At 42.3% G+C, this 24,080-nt stretch overlaps 1 protein-coding gene across 2 annotated transcripts in view; it reads left to right on the plus strand.

Annotated features, from left to right (window-relative positions):
- Positions 1-1,821: 1,821 nt before the first annotated feature.
- Positions 1,822-24,080, plus strand: part of LOC126336743 (dehydrogenase/reductase SDR family member 11-like) — a 150,158-nt gene continuing 127,899 nt past the window's right edge. For both annotated transcript variants that reach the window (XM_050000737.1, XM_050000738.1), the window contains exon 1: positions 1,822-1,956. In XM_050000737.1, the coding sequence (XP_049856694.1) occupies positions 1,825-1,956 (132 nt within the window). In that variant the 5' untranslated portion in view covers positions 1,822-1,824. The remainder of the gene's footprint in view (positions 1,957-24,080) is intronic.

Here is a 24,080-nt window from a genome sequence, read left to right on the forward strand (position 1 = left end):
TGAGTGACATGAAAGTAGATATCGTAGGTGTTGCGAAACAACTCAGATGACGTAAGAAAGGCAAGTCTTCCGGTCCAGATGGTATACCAATCAGGTTCCTTTCAGAGTTTGCAGACACAATAGCGCCTTTCTTAGCAATCATATACAACCACTCACTTGACGAAAGATCTGTTCCTAAAGACTGGAAAGTAGCACAGGTCACATCAATATTCAAGAAAGGAAATAGGAGTAACCCATTGAATTACAGACCCATATCAATGACCTCAATTTGCAGTAGGATTTTGGAGCATATACTGTACTCGAACGTTATGAATCACCTTGAAGAAAATGGCTTATTGATACATAACCAACACGGATCCATAAAATATCGTTCTTGTACAACACAGCTAGCTCTTTATTCCCATGAAGTAGTGAGTGCTGTCGACAAGGGACTTAGATCGATTCCATATTCCTAGATTTCCAGAAGGCTTTTGATACCGTTCCTTACAAGCGACTATTAATCAAATTGCGGCATATGGAGTATCGACTGAGTTGTGTGACTGGATTCGTGATTTCCTCTCAGAGAGGTCACACAGTTCGTAGTGATAGACGATAATCATCGAGTAGAACAGAAGTGATATCTGGCGTTCCACAAGGTAGTGTCATAGGCCCCAAGGGCGTACCCAGGATCTGAACTAGGCGGGGGGGGGGGGGGGGGGGGGGGCAGGTCATACTACTCTCAGGAAACAAGGACTCGAGACAACATACAGCACTTCTTATTAAATAAAATATTAAACCAGTGAAAAACTGCTTTTAATAAACATTTTAAATACAAGAATTCACTTGTACAATCCGAGAAAACATGCAGCATTTATTATTAAATAAAACAGTAAACTAGTAAAAAACTGCGAGTATCTTCTGGGGGGGGGGGGGGCAGTGACAATTGGCCCTAAACAAAGAAAAGTGCGAGGTCATCCACATGGGTACTAAAAAAATCAGATAAATTTTGGGTATGCTATAAATTGCACAAATCTAAGGGCTGTCAATTCGACTAAATACCTAGGAATTACAATTACGAGCAACTTAAATTGGAAAGACCACATATATAATATTCTGGGGAAGGGGAAATAAAGACTGCGCTTTGTTGTCAGAACACTTAGAAGATGTGACAAACCCACTAAGGAGACAGACTGCATTACACTTGTCCGTCCTCTGAAGGATATTGCTGCTTGGTGTGGGATCCTTACCAAGTAGGATTGACGGAGGACATCGATAAAGTACAAAGAAGGGCAGCTCGTTTCGTGTTATCGCACAATAGGGGCGAGAGGGCCACTGATATGATATGCGAGTTGCAGTGGCAGTCACTGAAACAGAGGCACTTTTCTTTGCGGTGAGATATATTTACGAAATTTCAATCACCAACTTTCTCTTCAGAATGCGAAAATATTTTTTTGACACCCATCTACGTAGGGAGAAATGGTCATCATAATAAGAGAAATCAGAGCTCGAACCGAAAGATTTAGGTGTTCCTTTTTCCCACGCGCTATTCAATAGTGGAATGCTAGAGAAGTAGTATGAAAATCGTTCGATGAACCCTCTGCCACGCACTTAAGTGTGAACGGCAGAGTAACCATGTAGATGTAAATGTAGATGTAGCTAACAGGATCCCATATACCGAACAAGTGAGGGAAGTCTGCTGCATAATTCTATTAGGATTTCACGCTGCATCAACAGCGACGAACCAGAAAGTTGACGGTGCGCATGCAAGGTCAGCTGTTTCGGAATACGGAGAGCGACAAGTTAGTGTGTTTTGCAGAGTGGTACCAGTCGTGCTGCGATAGCGCTATGGAGAGGTACACAGGTCGCGTTGCCCTGGTTACCGGAGCCAGCGCGGGCATAGGCGCCGCCATAACGCAAGCTCTGCTCCGGCATGGCGTCACTGTGGTCGGCCTCGCAAGAAGAGTCGACAGGATAAAGGTAGGCCATTGTTTATGCTATCCGCAACAAGCAAAAGCGTGCCTCGCTAGTTTTGAGCTTTTCGTCCAGCATTTGTACATGTAGACTCTCACAGCACATCAAACTCATCAACGTCTTATGTTGCGATCTTGCCTAGTGTGCGAGGTGCCGAAGGTGATAAAGTAAAACTTTATAACGGACTATCCAGATATGCCGGCAACGCTAGTTTCTTATTTTACAGGAATTTAAAAGAATCATCATCCGCGATTGTTCTGTTTCTATTTTTCACTATTCTGTGAAAATTTGCGTTTTACACCACGAAAAAAATTTTCGTTTCTACTTTCGGATACTTGTGGTTTACCCTCACTTCGATTTTTCCCCCAATTTTTTTAATAATCAACCACATCTCTGTCTATGCTGTCTGTTGATTTTTGTTCTCTCTTCGGCTGCCATACCGAGAAGCCGCGATCTGTGAAAAGGAACTGTGTAATGTCAAGGAAAATGGAAACGAGCGTTTGGCGTCATTGGCCGGGAGGCCACTTGCGGGGCAGGTCCGGCCGCCTGGGTGCAGGTCTCACTGCATTGGGATACCTTCGCTCCACATGTGGATGAAATAATGATGAAGGCAACACAACACTCAATCCCTGAGCGGAGAAAATCCCCGACCCAGCCAGGAATCGAACCCGGGCCCGTAGGACGGCAGTCCGTCAAGCAGACCACTCAACTATCTTTTCTTATTTTTAAATCTCATTTTGTTCGTTTTCGTTTGTTGTATCTGCTCGGGGCTGACGTCTCAAGACACCCGTTTCAGTTCGTCGCTGATCCATTAACTCAGTTTTTTTTTTTTTTTTTTTTTTTTTATTACAAGGGGCAGTTAATCCTCTGACCGAACACGGTGAGTTACCGTGGCGGCATGTACTCTAAATAAAAATTACTGGAACGCGGTGTCACAATAGAGCACTAATTACAAGACAACGGCAATAAAACTACACTAGGTTTACGAAAATATCTGGTGCGTCGACAGTGGTATATGGGCAATCTTTTTTGGTTGACATTTTCATTCTCTGTTTTGGGAATACTTGGGAGAACCCCTTTCAGAGCTTAAATGTGCATATTCAAATAGAATTCACATGTGCTCAACTTCAAGAAATAAAAAATACAGTGTAGTTGTACGTGAAAAATCGTAGTACCTTTATGTAAATGCACGTGAGAGCTAAGTGAAAACCCTTCTAAAAGGATCCTAACTTTACGCCACTATTTTGACTCCAACGTGTAAGGCCTAAATACAGTCGACTCGTTCTGAGTCTTCATTCTTCTTTAAAAAGTAACGCAGCCAGAACCCAAAGGATGATTTCACCATTTTAATCTAGAAGTTTTTCTGATACTGGTGGTAAACCCTTGCCTTTATGCAACTCGAGAACTAACACAGCCAGGTACAGGAAGCGTCAAACTGTGTAAAATAAATAATGACGCCTTTTAGATGCGATTCATAACATAACTTAGCCGGCCGGAGTGGCCGAGCGGTTCTAGGTGCTACAGTCTGGAACCATGCGACCGCTACGGTCGCAGGTTCGAATCCTGCCTCGCGCATGGATGTGTGTGATGTCCTTAGGTGAGTTAGGTTTAAGTAGTTCTAAGTTCTAGGGAACTGATGACCTCAGAAGTTAAGTCCCATAGTGCTTTACAGCCATTTGAACCATAACATAACTTAAAGAGCAAGATACGAAAATGTTGAATGACTCATGATGTAGTGACTTTCTAGGCAAATTAAAACTGTTGTTAGGACCTAGGAATGAAACCATAACACTACCTTGGCTAGCAATGATTTCATCAGTTGTGTCCAGGTACGACCGAGAAACCCGTTCCATAGTTTGACTTCTGCCAGTACCTCTCTCCTACATCTTTTTCATAGCGAGCATCACAATCATAATTACGTTGAATGACGGTGACATTTTTCCAGTGAGGCTGTATCATTTGTTGAAACCTCTTCTTACAATGAGTTATACAACTATTTTCGTGTGTTTACCCAAAGCAAGGTGCCACGGATCTGAAAACGTTACTGAACTCACACAATGCGCTGCTATTCGTGATGCTTTATAAAGTATATCAGAAATTTTGTGTGGTCTGGAACTATCTGTGTGACTAAGAAGAAGCGTTAATAAACACTATGGCGTTAGTGGAAAAAGTCGCGTTCGTTCAGCCTCTCTTCTGCTTTTAAAACTTTACAAAGGTTCTCCTGCATGTATAGTTGAATTAGTACTCGTTTCATTCAACTATGTGTTACGGAAGCCCGCCCGGCTAGCCGCGCGGTCTAATGCGCTGCTTCCCGAGCGGGAAGGAGTGTCGGTTCCAGCACGAATCCGCTCAGCGGATTAGTTTCGACTTGTTTTCAGGCGGTTTTCCTTCTGCCTCGGCGAATGTAGGCTGGTTCATCATATAACGCCTCAGTTACACTATGTCGGCGATGGCTGGACAAACACTGTCTCCACATATGCGTACACCATAATTACTCTACCAAGCAAACATTTGGGGGTACACTCGTCTGGTATGAGACGTTCCTGGTGTGGGAGGGGGTAGGGGGGGGGGGTGTTCCACAGGGGGCCGAACCGCCCAATAATCCTGAGTTCATTGTGGGGCTGCGGTGAGGTGGGTGGACTGCTGTGGCCTGTTGTGGGGCTGTGAACCACTGAGGACTAAGGCGAGGACGAAGCCTCTCCGTCGTTTCTAGGTCCCCAGTTCAATACACACAATGTATTACGAGTATCGTGAGCTGTGCCTGGATTCTGAATGGGTAAAAACAATGCCCGTGAAAGGCAAAGTACTTGTTTCGAGTCACACTCTGACCCTCTTTAAATCTTTTTATTAAAAATGAAATTTCTCCAGCTGTACTTAAGATTTTATATTAATTTCGCTACTAGTTTCGACGTTGCGTCAACGCCATCTTCAGACCTGTACACTTTGATGAAATCAGTAGCGTATGGCTCAGTCTAGAAGTTCGCGTTGAGACCAACACGTGCTCCACATCCCTCCTGCATGTATAGCTGAATTAGCACTCGTTTCATTCAACTATGTATTGCGGGCGCCCGCCTGGCTAGCCGCGCGGTCTAACGCATGGAGCACGTGTTGTCTCACGGCGGATTTCTAGACTGAGACACACACAACAGATTTCATCAAAATGTACGGGGCTAAAGATGGCGTTGACGCAACGTTGAAACTAGTAGCGAAGTAAATATAAAATCTTAAGTACAGCTGGAGGAATTTAATTTTTAATAAAAATCATATCAGCTGTGCCCCACCTACATACACTTTAAATATGGTTTTACTCTTTAAACCTGTCCGAAATTTTCAAACCAGCACACTCCGCTGCTGAACCAGTCATTCACTCTGGACATTACGTAAGTGAGGGAAGAAAATACCTCTCTGGTTTTATTCATACACGGTACACTATCTGATCAAAAGTATCCGGACACTTAGAAGCGTACATTAATATGGGGAATGTGCATCTTTCGCCTTTAGGACGGCTTGGACTCTGCTGAGGACATTTCCAGTGAGGTGTCTGAATGTCTGTGGAGGAAATAAAGCCAATTTTTCCTCAAGAGCCTAAACCAGAGAACGCTGGAGTATGGGACGCAATCGACGTCCAACTCATCCTATAGGTGCTCCATTCGATTCTGGTTGTGGCTTAGGTCAAGTCAGTCCACTTCAACAGTGTTATTGTCCGCCAACCATTACTTCACAGACGCTGCTTTATGACAAGGTGCAGTGTCAAGCCGAAACAGCCCATCGTCTCCGAACAGTTTCTCTCCTGTACACAGTACACACTGCTGAAAATGTGTTCATATCATACCGCATTTACTGTTTTCTTAAGTACAGTACGGGGACTGCTCCCTAATTACAAAAAACGCCCCTATTTCGCAACAAGCCTCCTCCATACTTCACTGTTGGCTTAGGAACGATGGCAGGTAACGTTCTACACGCATTGCCCAAACCTCAACCCTTCCATTTGGTTGTGATAAGGTATAGCATGATTCATCACTCCAGATTACTCCTTCCTCTCATCTACTGTCCAGTGGCGCCGCTCTACATCTCCTAAAGCGTTGTGTAGCACTGGCTACAGAAATTTGTGACTTATAAAGAGCTGCTGCGCCACTGTACAGCATTCTTTTTAACTTATACGCAAAGTCCTTGCGTTATCTGGACTACTGGTAGTGCCGTGGAATCCGATGACTTCATGCGATCTTTTACGACCACCTTCTCCGATGTTCGACTGTCCCTGTCTCCTGCCCATCGTTTAACGATAGTTTTGAGAATGGGAACAGGCACCATGCATTCATATAATTGATTCCTCCCAATGGGCAATGAATTCACGACTTCCAGTGCAGATGAACAGTATCGTTCGGCTTCCAGCGGCAATCTAAAATTTGCGTGCATGAGGACATGGACGGGGACTCCGGTATGTGGTGCTAGGTGGGAATGTGAATCGGCCGGGGAGAGTGCCGAGATAGTCAGTGCATTTGCGATAAACTCTTTGTTCCAATAACGCAGTGGTTAGCACAACTGCCTAGTAAGCAGGAGATCCCAAGTTCGAGTCCTGGTGTGACACACATTTTCAATCGTCGCCGCTGATTCCACATAAAGTTCCTATACAGGTAGTATCGTCAGTTCATTACCTTTCCTACTATTTCTCCCCTCTCCACCTTCAGTTTACGTAATACTTGACTATAGTAGTTCATTCGCATTTCCACTTCACGATCACATCACCTACAGTTTACTTGGGCAATTTCAGAATGGGTGATACACCCCTATGGATTTCTTACTCGGTTGACAACCGATGACCACGTTCAAAGGCACTGATCTCTTCTGTCCGACCCATTTTGCTGTTACTGTTTCTCTACTGATTACACAGTACTCCCCGCTTCCTTTTATACCGGCCTGCCGGCCTTTGGTGATCTCTAGAGATTAATTCCGCATTACACAGGGGCGTGTCCAAAGATCAGACCTGTAAGAAGTCCATGAATAAGGAATTTATTACTAGCGCACTCGAGCAGATGTAACTTCGATGAAATGCTCACGCTCTGCTTGTGATATCTAAGTTACAATAGAATCACAGACCAGAGAGCAGTGTCGGCAGCAGTAGTAGTAGTAGCTCGTAGTTGGGCGGTTGGGTCAGGCCGCTCTTAGAGAACAGTTGTCTAGCTGTATAGCTCACAGAGAACACTTGCGTCTTGTATGGAGTTGCGGGGGCGATCGTGGAGCGCGATGTAGTATAAGGTAAAACCAAAAAATACTATTTATAGCCGCGCGCAAATATAATTTGTAACAGCTGATTTTGTACTTTTGTTATATCAAGTCCCATGTAAATGTTTTTAAAAAATCTTTTAGTAATAATCTTTCTTAGAAAATTAACTTTTGACAATCATTCATCTGAATTTAAAGATTTTACTAATTTCTCCTAGCCATGGTCATCCCAATTATCGTAAAGAAAAATCAGTTGTTTCTTTTTATACATGACAAATCTAGCGGCCAGCATTGCAGTGGGCTGTGCCAGAAAAATTTCTCATAGGAGCAGATATATACGCGTTATACGGCGACATAATTGAGGTAAGAATTTCCAGTTTATTCAGAATGACTTTTCAGGGCCATGACGCAGCATTGCTGACGTCCAGATTTACCAGTTTAGATTCACAGTAACTTAATTATTGAAAGGTTATATATGAGTCACAATTTTATTGAGAGGTTAGTGACATATTTATTGCGAGGTTACGGAAATAAACTGTTGAGAGGTTACAAACGGTCTTTTGTGCAAACAGTCGATGCATGACAAAGGGGTACATATCCGAAAGGCGTTCGACGTTGTGCCATCACGTTGTCGATTAATAACCAACATGCAGTCATACGGAGAATATTGATAGATTTGCGATTCTCTCCGTGAAATTTGTTAACAATAGAACACAGTGTGTTATACTGTAGAGCGTATGTTCAACAGAAACTGAGTTAACATTGGACGCCCCTGAAGTAATCGTAGTAGAACCTACGATGTTCAGAACACCTATACGACTTATCACATAGAGTCAACAGCACCATCAGACTGTTCGCTGACGATCCTGTTATCTTACACTCATAAGGAAATGTGAAATGACGGACAAAATTTCTGCATGATGTGATGAAAGGTAGCACTATCTAATTTGCAACAATGCAAGATAACACCTACTACAAAAAGGAAATACCCGGCAATATCCGACTGCAAGGTTACCTGAGATCGTAGTTTACATGTGTAGGGATTATCTGCGTATATCTCTAAATGGCTAACCCGGTTCATTGCGTACAGCCCCAGTTGCAGGCTGCCCATCTAACGGCTTCCAAGCATAACAAATATTTGATTTTCAATATTTCACATAAGTATTGCCCCGATTTAGGAATTTAAAATGCTGTCATAACCTGCTTATTTAAGAAGCAAACTTGTGTTAATGGTTTACAGTAGTAAGACAAGGATTAAAGTTCCAAACTGTGTCTTAGACGTGAGATAGGATAGCTCATGGCGCGCAGATTAGGCTATTTTCATCATATAACATCGCACGTAATTTCGAATCGTTAGAAAACTTTTTCTCTCCAACACCCCCACAAACTGATAAACTGGTTCACAGGTAGATGCCGTGTTTCTCGACTTCCGCAAGGCGTTCGATACAGTTCCGCACAGTCGTTTAATGAACAAAGTAAGAGCATATGGACTATCAGACCAATTGTGTGATTTGTTTGAAGAGTTCCTAGATAACAGAACGCAGCATGTCATTCTCAATGGAGAGAAGTCTTTCGAAGTAAGAGTGATTTCAGGTGTGTCGCAGAGGATTGTCATAGGACCGTTTCTATTCACAATATACATAAATGACCTCGTGGATGACATCGGAAGTTCACTGAGTCTTTTTGAAGATGATGAAGTGGTGTATCGAGAGGTTGTAGCAATGGAAAATTGTACTGAAATGCAGGAGGATCTGCAACGAATTGACGCATGCCGCAGGGAATGGCAATTGAATCTCAATGTAGACAAGTGTAATGTGCTGCGAATACATAGAAAGATAGATCCCTTATCATTTACCTACAAAATAGCAGGTCAGCAACTGGAAGCAGTTAATTCCATAAATTATCTGGGAGTACGCATTAGGAGCGATTTAAAATGGAATGATCATATAAAGTTGATCGTCGGTAAAGCAGATGCCAGACTGAGATTCATTGGAAGAATCCTAAGGAAATGCAATCCGAAAACAAAGGAAGTAGGTTACAGTACGCTTGTTCGCCCACCGCTTGAATACTGCTCAGCAGTGTGGGATCCGTACCAGATAGGGTTGATAGAAGAGATAGAGAAGATCCAACGGAGAGCAGCGCGCTTCATTACAGGATCATTTAGTAACGCGAAAGCGTTACGGAGATGATAGATAAACCCTAGTGGAAGACTCTGCAGGAGAGACGCTCAGTAGCTCGGTACGGGCTTTTGTTAAAGTTTCGAGAACATACCTTCACCAAAGAGTCAAGCAGTATATTGCTCCCTCCTACGTATATCTCGCGAAGAGACCATGAGGATAAAATCAGAGAGATTAGAGCCCACACAGAAGCATACCGACAATCCTTCTTTCCACGAACAATACGAGACTGGAATAGAAGGGAGAACCGATAGAGGTACTCAGGGTACCCTCCGCCACACACCGTCAGGTGGCTTGCGGAGTATGGATGTAGATGTAGTAGATGTAGAAAAGAAAAAACGTTCATCGCCTCCTACATTTTCGCTGTTCATGCAGTAAGAATTAGCATGAGACATGCCGTTTTAACTGATTATTTCTTTACCATTACCTCTATCCGCAGCACATTTTGCAGACAATATTCACTTAACGTACCTGCAAAATTATTGCAGTATACAACATGCAGTTCAGGAGATATGACTTCATAAACATTGAAATGGGCGAAAAACTAGCTTTTCTTAAAACGAGGTGCAGATTACCCGGAGTATAAACATAATTTCAAACATTTTCTAATTATTTCCTCGCTTACATGCTTAACGCCAAATATTGTAACACGTTAAATTTTTAAATGAATCAGAAGTTTGTAGTTGTTTTATAACATGGGATTTCGATCTTTTAAAGACTCGGGAGTGGGGCGTTCACAGGTAAATACCAAGAGGCTTTATCACGTAACATTGTGTAACATAATGCATATGTTGGCGATCTATTCAGCTACTTAAAATGATTGTAGAGTAGGAAGTTTTGTCTTGACTGAGGGGCTGAGGCGGCGGCATGTGGCGGAGACAGCTTCGGTAGCCAAGGGGGCACCGGTGAGCGAGTTGCCAACGGCCGGACATCGGTGCTGTTTCCCAGACATAGAAAGGATGAGATGGACATCGGCCTGAGTGCCGGCACGTGGAGGAAAGTGCCGGCACTAAAGACGGTGGATCTCGCAATATGGCAGACTGAGGCTATTGAGAAATACTTTAAAATGGAACAATAATTAACAGTTTTGATGTATAACAAAACCACTCACAGCAAAGTAATCACGGCACTGAGGTGTATGTATTCAGACATTAATGTTTTGTACCTCCAAAATATTACTCATGTTAGATCGTAGCAGTAAATGAATACTCACAAATAAAAACCACTATAAAATTATAAAACTTGAATGTATGATGGGATTTGGGTAACAAATTATTAAATGGTAATTGAGGACTGTAGCTATAAATGAGAAAATCCACCTATCTATAAATGTTTTATTTGTGAAATCACTATGTGTTTTATATCTTTCTATGTAAATGTGCCAGAACATCGTATTCCCCACATTTGCACTGAACAGGAATGCAGTATGACATATCTTATATTTACCCTTGGTAAATAAGTGTCATGTGTATAACTTACTATATGATTTCTAGTTTCTGTAATTACATTTTAAATTTGGCAAATATTAAATACTCTTGTCACTTGAAAGTGGTATTTAAATGAAATATTTAATGCTACCATTGAACAGAACGCAAAGAGACGCTACCTTCATTTTTATCAGTCTTAACAACAATTTCTTGGCACTGCCAGACTGAAGCTGTGTGGGGCCCGTAGAAATGCTAAACAATAAACAGTGTTAACTCCTGGTTGTGAGTATTAAAACATGGCGTTAGACCTGGGTTACACGATAAATCACACAAATTTAAAGTTAGTCGATTCAGCTAAATACCTAGGGATTACAATTACGAACAACTTAAATTCGCATGAAAATGTTATGGGAAAAGTGAAGCAAAGACTCCGTTTCATTGGCAGAACATTTAGAAGATGCAACAAATCTACTGTTATACACTGTGCTTGTCTATCCTCTACTGGAGTACTGGTGTGCAGTGTGGATTCATTTTCAGAAAGAACTGAAAAACCACGTAGAAAAAGTCCAAACAAGGGCAGCTCGTTTTGTGTTATCGTGAAAGAAAGGACAGAGTGACACGGATGCGATACATGAGGGGGGAGGGGGGGGGGGGAGTTGGCAATAATAAAAATAGGGCCTTTTTGTTTCGGCTAGATCTTTTCACGAAATTTCAACTACCAACTTTCACCTCCGAATACGACAATATTTTGTTTACGCCCACTTAGGTAGGAACAAATGTCCATCGTATTAAAACAAGAGAACTCAGAGTTCACACGGTAAGATTTAGGCATTCATAATCTGAAAGTTATTCGCTAAACCCTCTGCCAAGCACTTAGTGTGAACTGGAGGTTAGTCACATAGATGTAGATATTCAATTTTCGCTGAGTCATAGCGGACATTTTCTACGTAAGCGAGTGATTTTGTCGTTCATAACTCCGTCATCATGACAGCGAGTTTTCTTAAAGAGAACTATATTCTTTTCAGTGGCACTGAAGGATTTCAACTACATAACATTGTTGGCGATCTATTCAACTACCTAAAATAATTGTAGAGTAGAAAAAAAATACTTGATCAAACAATAACAAGATAATTGTGTCGCAGCCCACTGTCCCGCCATCAGGAGAAGAGGTCCACAAACGGCTGCCCTGCGGTACCAAATGTAAGCAACATGTGACTCAGGTACGGATCATGTGTTTATTATTATGAGCATTGATACACGACATAGAGAGATCCCGCACAGGCATTGTTGCACGGCGTTTCTCGTAAGTCTCCTGCTTTAATCTTCGCACAGATAAAGTCCAGAAGTTTTACGTCTGGTGAGCATGCTGACCCTTTTGTGTTTCCTTAGCTACCGATCCAAAGGCCCAAATTTTCTGTATCATCAGACCCCCGATTCTTTAATGTATCAGACTCTTATTTATAAAACACTTCAAACGTCTAATTGCGAATGAGTTAATGTTTTAAACATTTGACGTTAAGCACGCAAGCGGGGAAATGCTTAGAAATCGTTTGAAATTATACTTAAAGTTTGTTGGAAGTCGTTATGTGCTCTCGTTAAGAAACACTGGATTAATACAACCTCCGTAAGTTGTACTCTGTTTTAAGCAAAAGCAAGTTTTTCACGCATATCGTATCTCCTGAGCTGTGTTTCGTACAATGATAATTTTGCAGATACGTTCAGTAGATATTGTCTACAAAGTGTGTTTTGATAAAAGTTGGTAATACAGAAGTAATAAATTGAAACGTCATGCTTGACGTTGAAGGTTTACTGGGAGCCATTTTAAGCAGCAGCTAGTTTTTCGTGCATCTATATGTCAATGATATCATATCTCCTGAACTATGTCTCGTAGAATTATGTAATTCTGCAGGTGCATTCAGTGGCATATATAGATTCTGCCTGTAAACCGTATTGCGAATAGAATTGATAGTAAAGAACTAATAAATTAATAAATCATATCTGATGCTGAAGCTTTACTACATGAACAGCGAAAATGTAGAAAGCGACAAACTTTTTCCGTTTCATCACTTTGAGGCGGCTGCCAGCGAGAAAAAGTGCCGTAAATGTTTGAAATTCTGTGCGCAGTTTGCTGGAAATAGCTAAGGGCGCTCATTCGCAAATACTAGATGAACAAAGTGCGTGTATTTGCACACCGTCAGTTACCCTGGCTTAAAACAAACACACAGTTTCTATCTGTAATACTTGTCTAATTGTGTTAGGCTTTTAAGGTAGGATTATACTTATTAAAGAATTGATTATGACAGCGTATGCATTTTTAGATTCGCTCAATAATTACAAGTAATAATTGAAAATCAAATTTTTGTTGCCCCTGAAAGGCGGTAGGAAGGCAACCTTCAATGGGTGTCTGGTTTCGGGTTAGTCAATTAGTAATATGTTGTTGTTGTGGTCTTCAGTCCTGAGACTGGTTTGATGCAGTTCTCCATGCTACTCTATCCTGTGCAAGCTTCTTCATCTCCCAATACGTACTCTAGCCTACATCCTTCTGAATCTGTTTAGTGTATTCATCTCTAGGTCTCCCTCTACGATTTTTACCCTCCACGCTGCCCTCCAATACTAAATTGGTGATCCCTTGATGCCTCAGAACATGTCCTACCAACCGATCCCTTCTTCTTGTGAAGTTGTGCCACAAACTCCTCTTCTCCCCAATCCTATTCAATACTTCAATCTTCAGCATTCTTCTGTTGCACCACATTTCAAAGGCTTCTATTCTCTTCTTGTCCAAACTATTTATCGTCCATGTTTCACTTCCATACATGGCTACACTCCATACAAATACTTTCAGAAACGACTTCCTGACATTTAAATCTATACTCGATGTTAACAAATTTCTCTTCTTCAGAAACGCTTTCCTTGCCATTGCGAGTCTACATTTTATATCCTCTCTACTTCGACCATCATCAGTTATTTTGCTCCCCAAATAGCAAAACTCCTTTACTACTTTAAGTGTCTCATTTCCTAATCTAATTCCCTCAGCATCGCCCGACTTAATTCGACTACATTCCATTATCCTTGTTTTGCTTTTGTTGATGTTCATCTTATCTCCTCCCTTCAAGACACTGTCCATTCCGTTCAGCTGCTCTTCCAAGTCCTTTGCTGTAATATACACTGTATTATTATTACACTATATTATTACACTATACTATTACACTATATTAGTAATATACACTGACGGAAAAAAAGATCTCAACACAACGAAGGAGCTGTGCAACATAAATGAAAGTTATACTTATATGGATATGGTGTGTGTTCTTTCGGACATGTCCGGAAGAACAGACACCATTGATGACCCGCATTCGTCTAGAACGAAATTAGAATTATATATTAATACCTTCAGCTACTGACGGGCGTTGATATATATCAACGGGAAAAAGTGAAAACTTGTCTCCCGACCGGGACTCGAACCCAGGATCTCCTGCTTAGGTGGCAGACGCTCTATACATCTGAACCACCGAGGGCACAGAGGACAGTGCGACTGCAGGGACTATCCCGCGCACGCCTCCCGCGACACCCACATTCTCACCTTATATGTCCACACACTACATTCGTAGTGTCTCTACCCCACACACTCATTACTTGTGGAAAACATTGTTACCAATTCCCGTAAGAGTTCGGATAATATGTGTGCAAAACATTTTTGATTTTCACTGTGGTTGCCATTTCGCGACCAATCGAACCTTACTTTCCGAATAGCCCTCGCCTATTCTTCTATTAGCAAGATTACACTCTCCTAAGACCACTCCATCGATGGCGCAATTCGTGTCAACAACAACAACATAGAAGAGTAGTCGGCAGACGAAAGTTTTCTGCACTGTCGTGACCGAAGCGTAAGGCACACAAATATCCTTTGATCGTTCGCTTAAAGACCGACAACCAGCGAACCTCGAGCAAACTCGAGCGAATGCGAAAAGAACACACGACTGAATACCGTTTGCAAAAGCGCCCATAGCGCTTTCTCCAGAGGGAATAATTTTCGTTCGCTGTTGCATGTTCGCTAGTGTTCGCTTCTATGTAAAGGGGGTTTGTGGACCTCTTCTGACGGCAGGACAGTGGTTTGTCACGGTGTTATCTCGTTACTATTCCCGGCGGGGTCAGGGATATTCTCTGCCTCGTGATGACTGGGTGTTGTGTGATGTCCTTAGGTTAGTTAGGTTTAAGTAGTTCTAAGTTCTAGGGGACTTATGACCATAGATGTTGAGTCCCATAGTGCTCAGAGCCATTTGAACCATTATCTCGTTGCTATTTAATCAGTTTCAATACATGTTACGTCTTTGAGGTGCTGTTCAAAGACTCTTTCAGAGCAACAGGAACGTATATAGTAGTTCCAATAACAAAACCTATGTGTCACAATTCGACACCTATAACCATTAAAAAATCTGCCACGTTGTCCAATACAAATTAGCTGAAGCATCACCTCCATCTATTGACTAATTCTAGATATACGTATGGCAGTTGGCCTGTCATATGTCTATATGTACATGCAAAAAAAAAAAAAAAAAAAAAAAAAAAAAGTTCAAATGGCTCTGAGCGCTATGGGACTTAATAGCTGAGGTCATAATTCCCCTAGAACTTAGAACTACTTAAACCTAACTAACCAAAGGACATCACACACATCCATGCCCGAGGCAGGATTCGAACCTGCGACCGTAGTAGTCGCGCGGTTCCGGACTGAAGCGCCTAGAACCGCTTTTTTTTACGTTTAACACATTCTTTTTTTTTATTTTACAAAGTGATGACCAGTTTCTGTAGCTGGACTACCATCTTCAGATCACATGTAGTATTATAAATGCACTCACAGTGTACAAGACCGTTGCATCATCCATAACACTCTTATTTTAAGTCTTCGGGTAAACTGTGCTATGTACAGCCACATCATCTATGACAGCAATTGAAACAAAAATCCTGCACAGGGTCGTAAACAGTTGCTGTCACAGGTAGCGTGGATGTTTTTTTTTTAATTTCACAAAAACAGTAAAAAAATGGCTGCAATGAAATGACATAAACAAGGTGACAGATAATCGCAGTCATAAATTACAGCATTCAAAACATGAGTCTTTAGCAGTAGCACAATCTTCACTGTCACCTTCAACTGGTGGCAGCTCAGCAGCACATTTTCTTCTTCTGCAGCCTGAAGTTCCTCATCATCATTTCCCAGACCCAAATTCATCATTCAGTAAGTCCTTGACGTGTGTTCCTTCCAAGGTAAATTACGTGGACAGAAGGGCAGTCCCGAACTGCGACATCGCAAAATACTTCACTGCCTTGTTATTTTTGTCAGTTACAGCCTTCTAAACGCATTAATAGGGAGTTCAAGATCTTCCTCTATATCAGACACCAGATGTTTGTCGCCATATTCTTGTATTTGCTGTACTACTGATTTATTTTTCATGTGTGACTTGCAGGTGAGGTTAGGGTCGGGAACGTGACCCAAACCCATTCCCTCTTTACTAGTAATCCAGTTCCTAACATATACCCATTCTGTTGAAGACTCGGCCACCACGGCCGGCATATGTACATGCAGATTAAGATGTTGAAATATTAAAAGAATAACGATCATACAGCCTCACTGTAAGCTGTTATCAAAGGAGCTGCATATCTAATGCAGCATTGAAGATTGATTTATTATTACTTCGCTTCAGGATCCTGTTTATCTATTATTCATCGACAAAGAGGAAAAAAGAAAGAATTTCCGCCGGTATTTATTAAATAGAGCAACTGTCTCAGTTCGTTATCTGAATGACGATAGAGTTCCGCTACATACGTTCATGGCTGTTTCTTCTTAACGCTGCACCTAGGTATCTCAATTCTTGAGCCAAGTTTTCATCTTTAGACGTCACATAACGTCAACAACATAAAGATGATGTCGATGAATCATCAAGGACGTGAGCACCTCTCCATCCACATCCTAACCCAGGTGCCTGTACCTCGCCAAACACGGAGCTCAAGCGATTCACTTTACACTGAACCTTAAAGGTCAGTTCACAAGACGATGCATATATTCGGACGTCTGTACACTCAAAAAGGTCTCATTCATCATGCGAGTTGACAACGTGTCGCTTGCCATTCACCTCCTGTGTGATTCAGTGGGATGCCGCACACTGTGCCATTTCCAGGTGGCTCGCAGTGTCTGTCAACATTGATTCCTCAGTTCTGAGAGATAAAGTACGTTTTTGTGATAACAAGTGAACGAATTTATTTATGTATTGAATAGTGTACGTTCATTCGTTTTCTTCCTCTGCTTAAGTTGCAGTTAAAAATTCGTTTCACATTATCCACTTTACTTTTCTTCCATTAAGTTGCTTGATGAAGGGAACGCTCCATATGTTACAAGATCGTAGGGAAAAGTGCTATCAGTCTTATAGTACATTAAACTCTATGGGCTTGGAAAATCGAGACCTGGATACAATATCCAGTGTTAGATTGTTGAAGCAAGAACTATTTCATCCACTATAGCCATTCTCCACAGTAGAAAATAATTCATCAGTATTCTAACATGCCACTAACACAGCAGAGTTGTATGATATTCAACCAATATTCACCAATTATTCAGTTCTGACATGTTTCTCATCCACTGGATCAATACAGTTTATAAGATTCCTCAAGTGATAAAAACATCTGCAATCTTTCTCCAGTCTCCTCTTGTTGATACTGACATACACCATAATACATTTTTGTGATCTCCGTTATGATAGACCCAATAATGGTTTCTCCTCATGCAAATTACACTGAGATTGAATCAAATATCCTGTCTATAGCTAAATACGAGGTTAAGTCAATTATTATCCGCAATTTAGTTATATTTTTGTTTATTTTGGCAGTACTGTCGTTTAACGTTGGTGACACATGCTTCGTTTATTTGTTGTTATATCTTTGCAATTTTCAAGCTGCTAGGTTAGTTTCATTATCGCTGCCCTGCTGTTAACCATGGCTGCTCTGCTGTCTATTTGCACCAAAGAAGAGCAACGTTCAGTGATCCGCTTCTTGTGTTCGGAAGGCGTATCAGGGGCCGAAATGCATCGAAGACTTTCGGTACAGTGCGGGAACAGTGTTTTTCCACACCGGAGTGTCTATGAATGGATTGAAAAATTTCGAAATGGTCGCACAAGTGTTAAGCACAACGAAGGAGTCGGACGTGCGTTTACCGCCACAAATGAAGAAACCATTGAGTGTTCATGTGAAATGATTCTCTTAGACAGACGATTAACTATTGACACAGTGACACACTGTCTACAATTTAGTCACGGTTCTGCCTATGAAATCATCCACAACAGACTTGGCTTTCATAAAGTTTGTGCAAGATGGGTTCCAAAACAACTCACACAGCTGCATAAACAAATGCCCTTGGACATGTGCAAAATACATTTGGATCGCTATGGTAATGAAGGGGGCAACTTCTTAGACACAATCATTACTGGTGATGAAACATGGATCCATCATTACGAGCCGGAGAGTAAACGGCAGAGTATGGAAGTATGGAATGGAAACATCTAAATTCGCCGTGCAAGAAAAAGTTCAAGACCCAACTGACCGCAGGAAAACTGATGGGTCTCAGGTCGCACCTGATGAAGGTAACGAGCTACGTGACCGAAATATTGTGCAAGTACGACGCTGATATCCGGCAGAACACCCGACAACCCAAGATGTCACTGATGGGTACAGTTTTTTGGGACGCACAAGGTCCAGTACTGGAACATTATGGGGAAAGGGGCACAACAGTAGACAGTGTAAGTTACAGTGAGATGCTTATTGCCAGGCTAAAGCCTGCACTTCGAAGCAAATACCGAGGATTGCTGTAAAAAGGTGTTGTATTGTTGCACGACAATGCTGTCTGCATGATGCTGACCACACCGCTGAAACGCTCCAGAAACTCAAATTTGAAGTACTGTATCATCCTCCATATAGTCCAGATCTTGCCCCTTCTGACTATCGCTTGTTTGGTCCACTCGAACATGCATTAAGGGGCCGTCGATTTGCCTCAGATGAAGCAGCTCAACCGAGAACCTTTTTTTGTGAGGGCATCAGGAAGCTTGCACAACGATGGACTAATTGCGTTGAAATGCAAGGAAACTATGTCGTAAAATGATGTTCTTGTAAGTTTCCTATTTGTGTAGAATGAAAATGTATAACTAGTTTGTGGCTAATAATTGACTTATCCTTGTATGTGTAAATGAAAAACTATGCATAACGTTACAGTATTCAAGTTTGCAAAACATATAATGCACTACCTGTAGTAGTGCCCTGAAATGAGAAATTTCCTGTTCACTATCCTTCCCACCCCTTCCACAGTGGTATTCGACTGCCTACCAAACCTACGCAATATACTCGTCCATCCCTACACAACCTTTGCTCCGAACCCATTACATCATGGCTCATACACCTGTAATACATGTGGTTGCAAAACCTGTCCCTTAAATCTTCCCACCACAACCTACCCCCATCTGTCACAAACGTCACATATTCCATCAAAGGCCTGTGAAACCAGTCATGAGATCCACAAGGTAAACTGAAAATACTGTTCTGCATTCTATGTCGGCATGACAACCAACAATCTCTCTGTTTGCATGAATGGCCACCTACAAACTGTGGCCAAGAAACAAGTGGATCATCTTGTTGCTGAGCATGCTGCCAAACATAACATCCTTCATTTCAATGACTGCTTTACAGCCTGTGGATCCTTCCCACCAACACCAGCTTTTGTGAACTGCACAGTTTTGGACTTTCCCTGTAATACATCCTACGTTCCCATACTCCTCCTGGACTCAAACTTTGTTAGTCACTGTCTTCACCCATCCAGCTCCATCTCTGTTCCCATTGTAGCACTACATAGCCCTCATTCCGCCAGTGCACCTCATCTTTTTACTTCTTTCCTTATCCACTACGCCCCTTGACCCCCTCCTCTCCCTGAATCAAAGTGTGCTAGAAGCCCAGAAAGGTAGACACAATAAAATCAACAAAAGGAATGATACTGAACACTTCAGTTATTGTTTTAAAATACAGGTTGTTGTGTCACCACAACTTTTTTACATACATACTCATAACTTTAGTAATCTGTAAATGAATGGAGTTCTGCTGACATAAACAGTTCTGTGGACATATACATTGCATCACTTGTGAAACCAGAACACTTTGATAACATTAACTTATTGTTACAAGATGTGGAAAACCAGTATCAAGTATACCTCAGACACAAACATACACTCCTTTAAAATAATAGTTAACTGTTAAAGTTAAAGACCTTAAAGGCGAGCCACATTCTGTTAAAATCACAGGACCTGTAGGCCTACTCTTGTGAAACTAATGTGACAACAAATCTTCGTTTACACTGAATACACTCTTAAGCCTTGAAATATTCTCTTTGTCTGTGGATGTTATTTTCAAGGTCATTATTATAACATTCAATTGAGATAATAGTTTGCCTGCATAAGAATTTTGACTTTCTCTTTGCATTGAAAGTTTATTACACACATGGCTTACAAATTTCTCTCAAAATGAGTCAGGAGGTGGGCTCTGTAGATTAAGGGAAACATCTTTTGACCACTCTAGAAATCAAAGAGATGCATAAAATAACAAAATCAGCATAACATGACACATTTTTGGAATACAGAAATTATAACTACTCTCCAGAGCAACAATTCCAAAAAGATAGAAAAAAATATTCCAACATAACATTTAACACATTGAACAATAGTCATACACACTCAAAAAAAGAATTTATATGCTGAAATTTTTAAATTAATGCATTGTCGCCTGAGTACAACACACACTCTCTGGATTGTCTCACATGTAAATACTGAAGTAAAACTATACAGTTCATGGAAACGTGCTGTGACACCAGCTGTCAACAGACAATTTTGTCAAACAGGTACCAGTATCATAGAATAAAATATTCCACTTATTTATGAAACCACTTGTGCAACTTACACTCTGCGTGTATGACAGGAACAATGAAAAATGCAAGGCATTGTGCTGTCTCTGATGCAAATGCTTGATATTGAAGCTAGATATACATTAACTTTGCAGATACGCTTGGAACATTTTGAGCTATATTCCATTGGTGTGCTATATTTTATCATAATGCTCAATTCTCAAGCTTTTCATTTCACGGTCCTTCATTAACTTACATATTGTAAACATTAAAGTTGAAAGTCACTGGATTTAAACATCAACACAAGCAGTCCATATTTAAACCAAAAATTTTAATTTAACTGAGGGGATCGATTTGTTACGTACGGTAATATCGAACCCAACATTAAGTATTCGCTCGTTTATAATGAATTAACTTTATCTTGATCATGTCAGTACAAACACATCCGCTCGAATACAGAGTTCGGGACACACTGAGATCAACAGTTTTCTAAGATCGTTCTCAAAGATGAGGCAGTAGACTCTTGCAGTCGATAACCGCCACAGAGCCCCCGCCGGTAATGCTGAGCACGGTAAGGATGATGAGAGGCGTTTGTGCACCCGGCCGGCTGGTGGCGCAGGTGCGCATGACCGATCATGTAGTGGCAGGCAGTAGTGCGAGGTGCGATCGGACCATTTCTCTATGCCTTGGTAGGCACGACCAGCAGAGGGAAGGAGGCGCGGAAGGAGTCCACAAGTTGACCGTGCCATGCTGCTGATGGCACGGTGGAAGCAGAAGGTGGTGGCATGTCGGTGGGGAGAACATCGTCGTGCCGAGGCTGTGCAGCGCAGCGGGGTTTTATTCTGATCAAAGGTGCGGAGTGCATCGAATATGCAGTGCGAAGTATTGCCAAAGTATTTGCCGGTGAGTGTAATGTGTCTGGTAGCAATTTGTTGTTGACCGTATGACATAAAGGAGCAAGCATGCTGTGGCTTAACAGGTTGCGTAAGAGATGCCGGATGAGCAACACACGCAGTAATGACGGAGTTGTAGAGGCGCTTGATGTCACAGCAGTGGAGAAAACAGCAAGCTGCACATGGCTGACCTTGGCGATGGATGACTTCAGTGTAGACGGAAACGTCACCTCACAGTTCGTGGACGGTGAGTGTGTTACAGCAGTAGATGGCAGGATGTTCCAAGCGGAGTTGACAGTGTCGGTGTTTTGATGTGCAAAACAGCCGTGATTGAAGGTTCGAGGGCGTGGCCGTGAGCCCTGTGCATGAGGCATGGTGAAGGCGAGAGGTGGTGGAAGGTGGACGTGGTCGGCGAAACCATGGTCGGAGCAGGAAGGCCATGAGATGTAATGTGAATGTGAAGAAGCCGAATCGGCGGATGAACTACTGGTCCATGGCGGAGAGGTGACACAGTTCGATGGAACTGGAGCTGCGTGTGTGCTGTCGCTGTCAGCGCTGCGGTCGAGTCGTAAGGCTGCAAGCTGCTTGCGTGAAACTGCTTCACAGTATTGTGTCGGAGTGGAAAAATGCTCACTCGTCGAAGCAGAAACGGCAGATGTGTTGGTCGTACAATGCTGGGCAGCAAAGCAACCGGCACTGGAATGCGGCCTTTTGTGCCATGGTACAGAAACGAAGTTTCTGGAACTACCAAGGAAAGCTGGCAGCAGCGAAAAATAAGTTGCTTGTATCACATCAGTAACATAGAATTTCCACTTGAGGTGGCGTGATGATGACAGTTGTGACATCTTGGACATAGATCCATGTAGCATGATCGTCAGGTTATTAGTTGTAGCTGGTAGCAACGGCAAAGGATCGTCAGCAGTCGGAGGTGGAACAATGACAGGAGCATCTCGTTGGATGTCGTGCTTGATCAGTGTCGGCTGCAGCATGTGTAACTGATCTTCTACCAACAAGCTGTATGTCGCAATTTGCTCATGTATCTGTCGCAGTTGTTCAGGCGAAAATGTATGTCGTGAAGCAGTCTGCTGTGTATCACTGAGTAAGTTGGGGTTGAAATCAGAATCTGTCTCTATCGTAGGGTAACCTGGCATACAAGACAAGGTTGGCGGCACAGTATTGACGTAATGGTTCGAGTAGAAGAGATTGTGTGTGCGATCATGAATGTGAAACTCAGTATTCGGCGGTGGCGGAGTGAGAACACGTTCACTGCTGTATGAAGCACTGATACTGCTGAAATCGTCTTCTGGGGTGGGTGAGCAAGCTGCGGGCGCGATCGAGTAGTGAACCTCCGGGCGGTAAGTGGGCATAGTGCCGGTGATTTGTTGACAAGATGCGGGAGCGGTAGCCGTGGTGGGACTGTATGTCACACAGCTGTTTGTTTTGACTGGGTCAAGGTCAGTGAGCCAGCAGGCGGCGGCCGTGATGTCGCTGCTGTCGGCAGTGGTCGAGCAGAGTTGGTGCGACTCGGGTGCTGTGTAGAGGGAGGCGTGGCACGTCCAGTGTTGCACTTAGAAACAGCCGGAATTGTCATCAATGTAATTGGTGCATTATCGTTGATCGGTAGGATGGCCTTGATGAAATTGTTCCTGTGAATTCGACCAGGCATGCGATTTAGCCGTAGTTCGGAGTTTGTGTGAACTGGGATTTGCAACATAGTCCCTGTTTGTTGCAGTCCATTGTTTGAAAAGATTGTCCGGTATCGAAGCACTGCACAAAGTTAATTCATTACACAAAAGCAAGTCAAAATAGTCCAAATTAATCGGCGATGGAGCACTGCACTGCCCGGAAGTGAAATTACCGACTGGTACAGCAGGTTTTGACGGATGACATTTGCGCCTTGGTCACATTTTTGATGTGTGAGAAGGTGATGAAAGTTACCAAAAACCCACGATTCACACAAGAGTCGAGAATTTACACACTAATTACACTTCCTGTACACTGCATCCAGATGCGGCGCGATGCGAAGTCGGTGGACGTAGAAATCCGACAAAGGGTCGCTGCATTGTTTGTCCATGGCGATGTTCCAGTACACATTTCTGGCATTGTAAGCGGCGTTCGTGAGCGTCGGGGTCACCAGTAAGGGGATCAAGATGTTATGTACAGTAATATCGAACCCAACATTAAGTATTTGCTAGTTTATAATTAATTAACTTTATTTTGATCATCTCGGTACAAGCACATCCGCTCGAATACAGAGTTCGGAACACACTGAGATCAACAGTTTTCCAAGAACTTCGTTCCCAAAGATGAGGCAGTCGGCTCTTGCAGTCGATAACCACCACATAACCAAGGCATTTACATGCAGCCGATTTTCCACTTCTGATGGACCCGCAAGCAACACAAGTAATGATTTTTTCACAAATTTGTGTTATCATTTTGGTGAATAACACAGCGATACAAATGCACACTACTCACGTGCACGTGTTTG

This window comes from Schistocerca gregaria, chromosome 2 (genome assembly GCF_023897955.1).
Source record: "Schistocerca gregaria isolate iqSchGreg1 chromosome 2, iqSchGreg1.2, whole genome shotgun sequence".
NCBI lineage: Eukaryota > Metazoa > Arthropoda > Insecta > Orthoptera > Acrididae > Schistocerca > Schistocerca gregaria.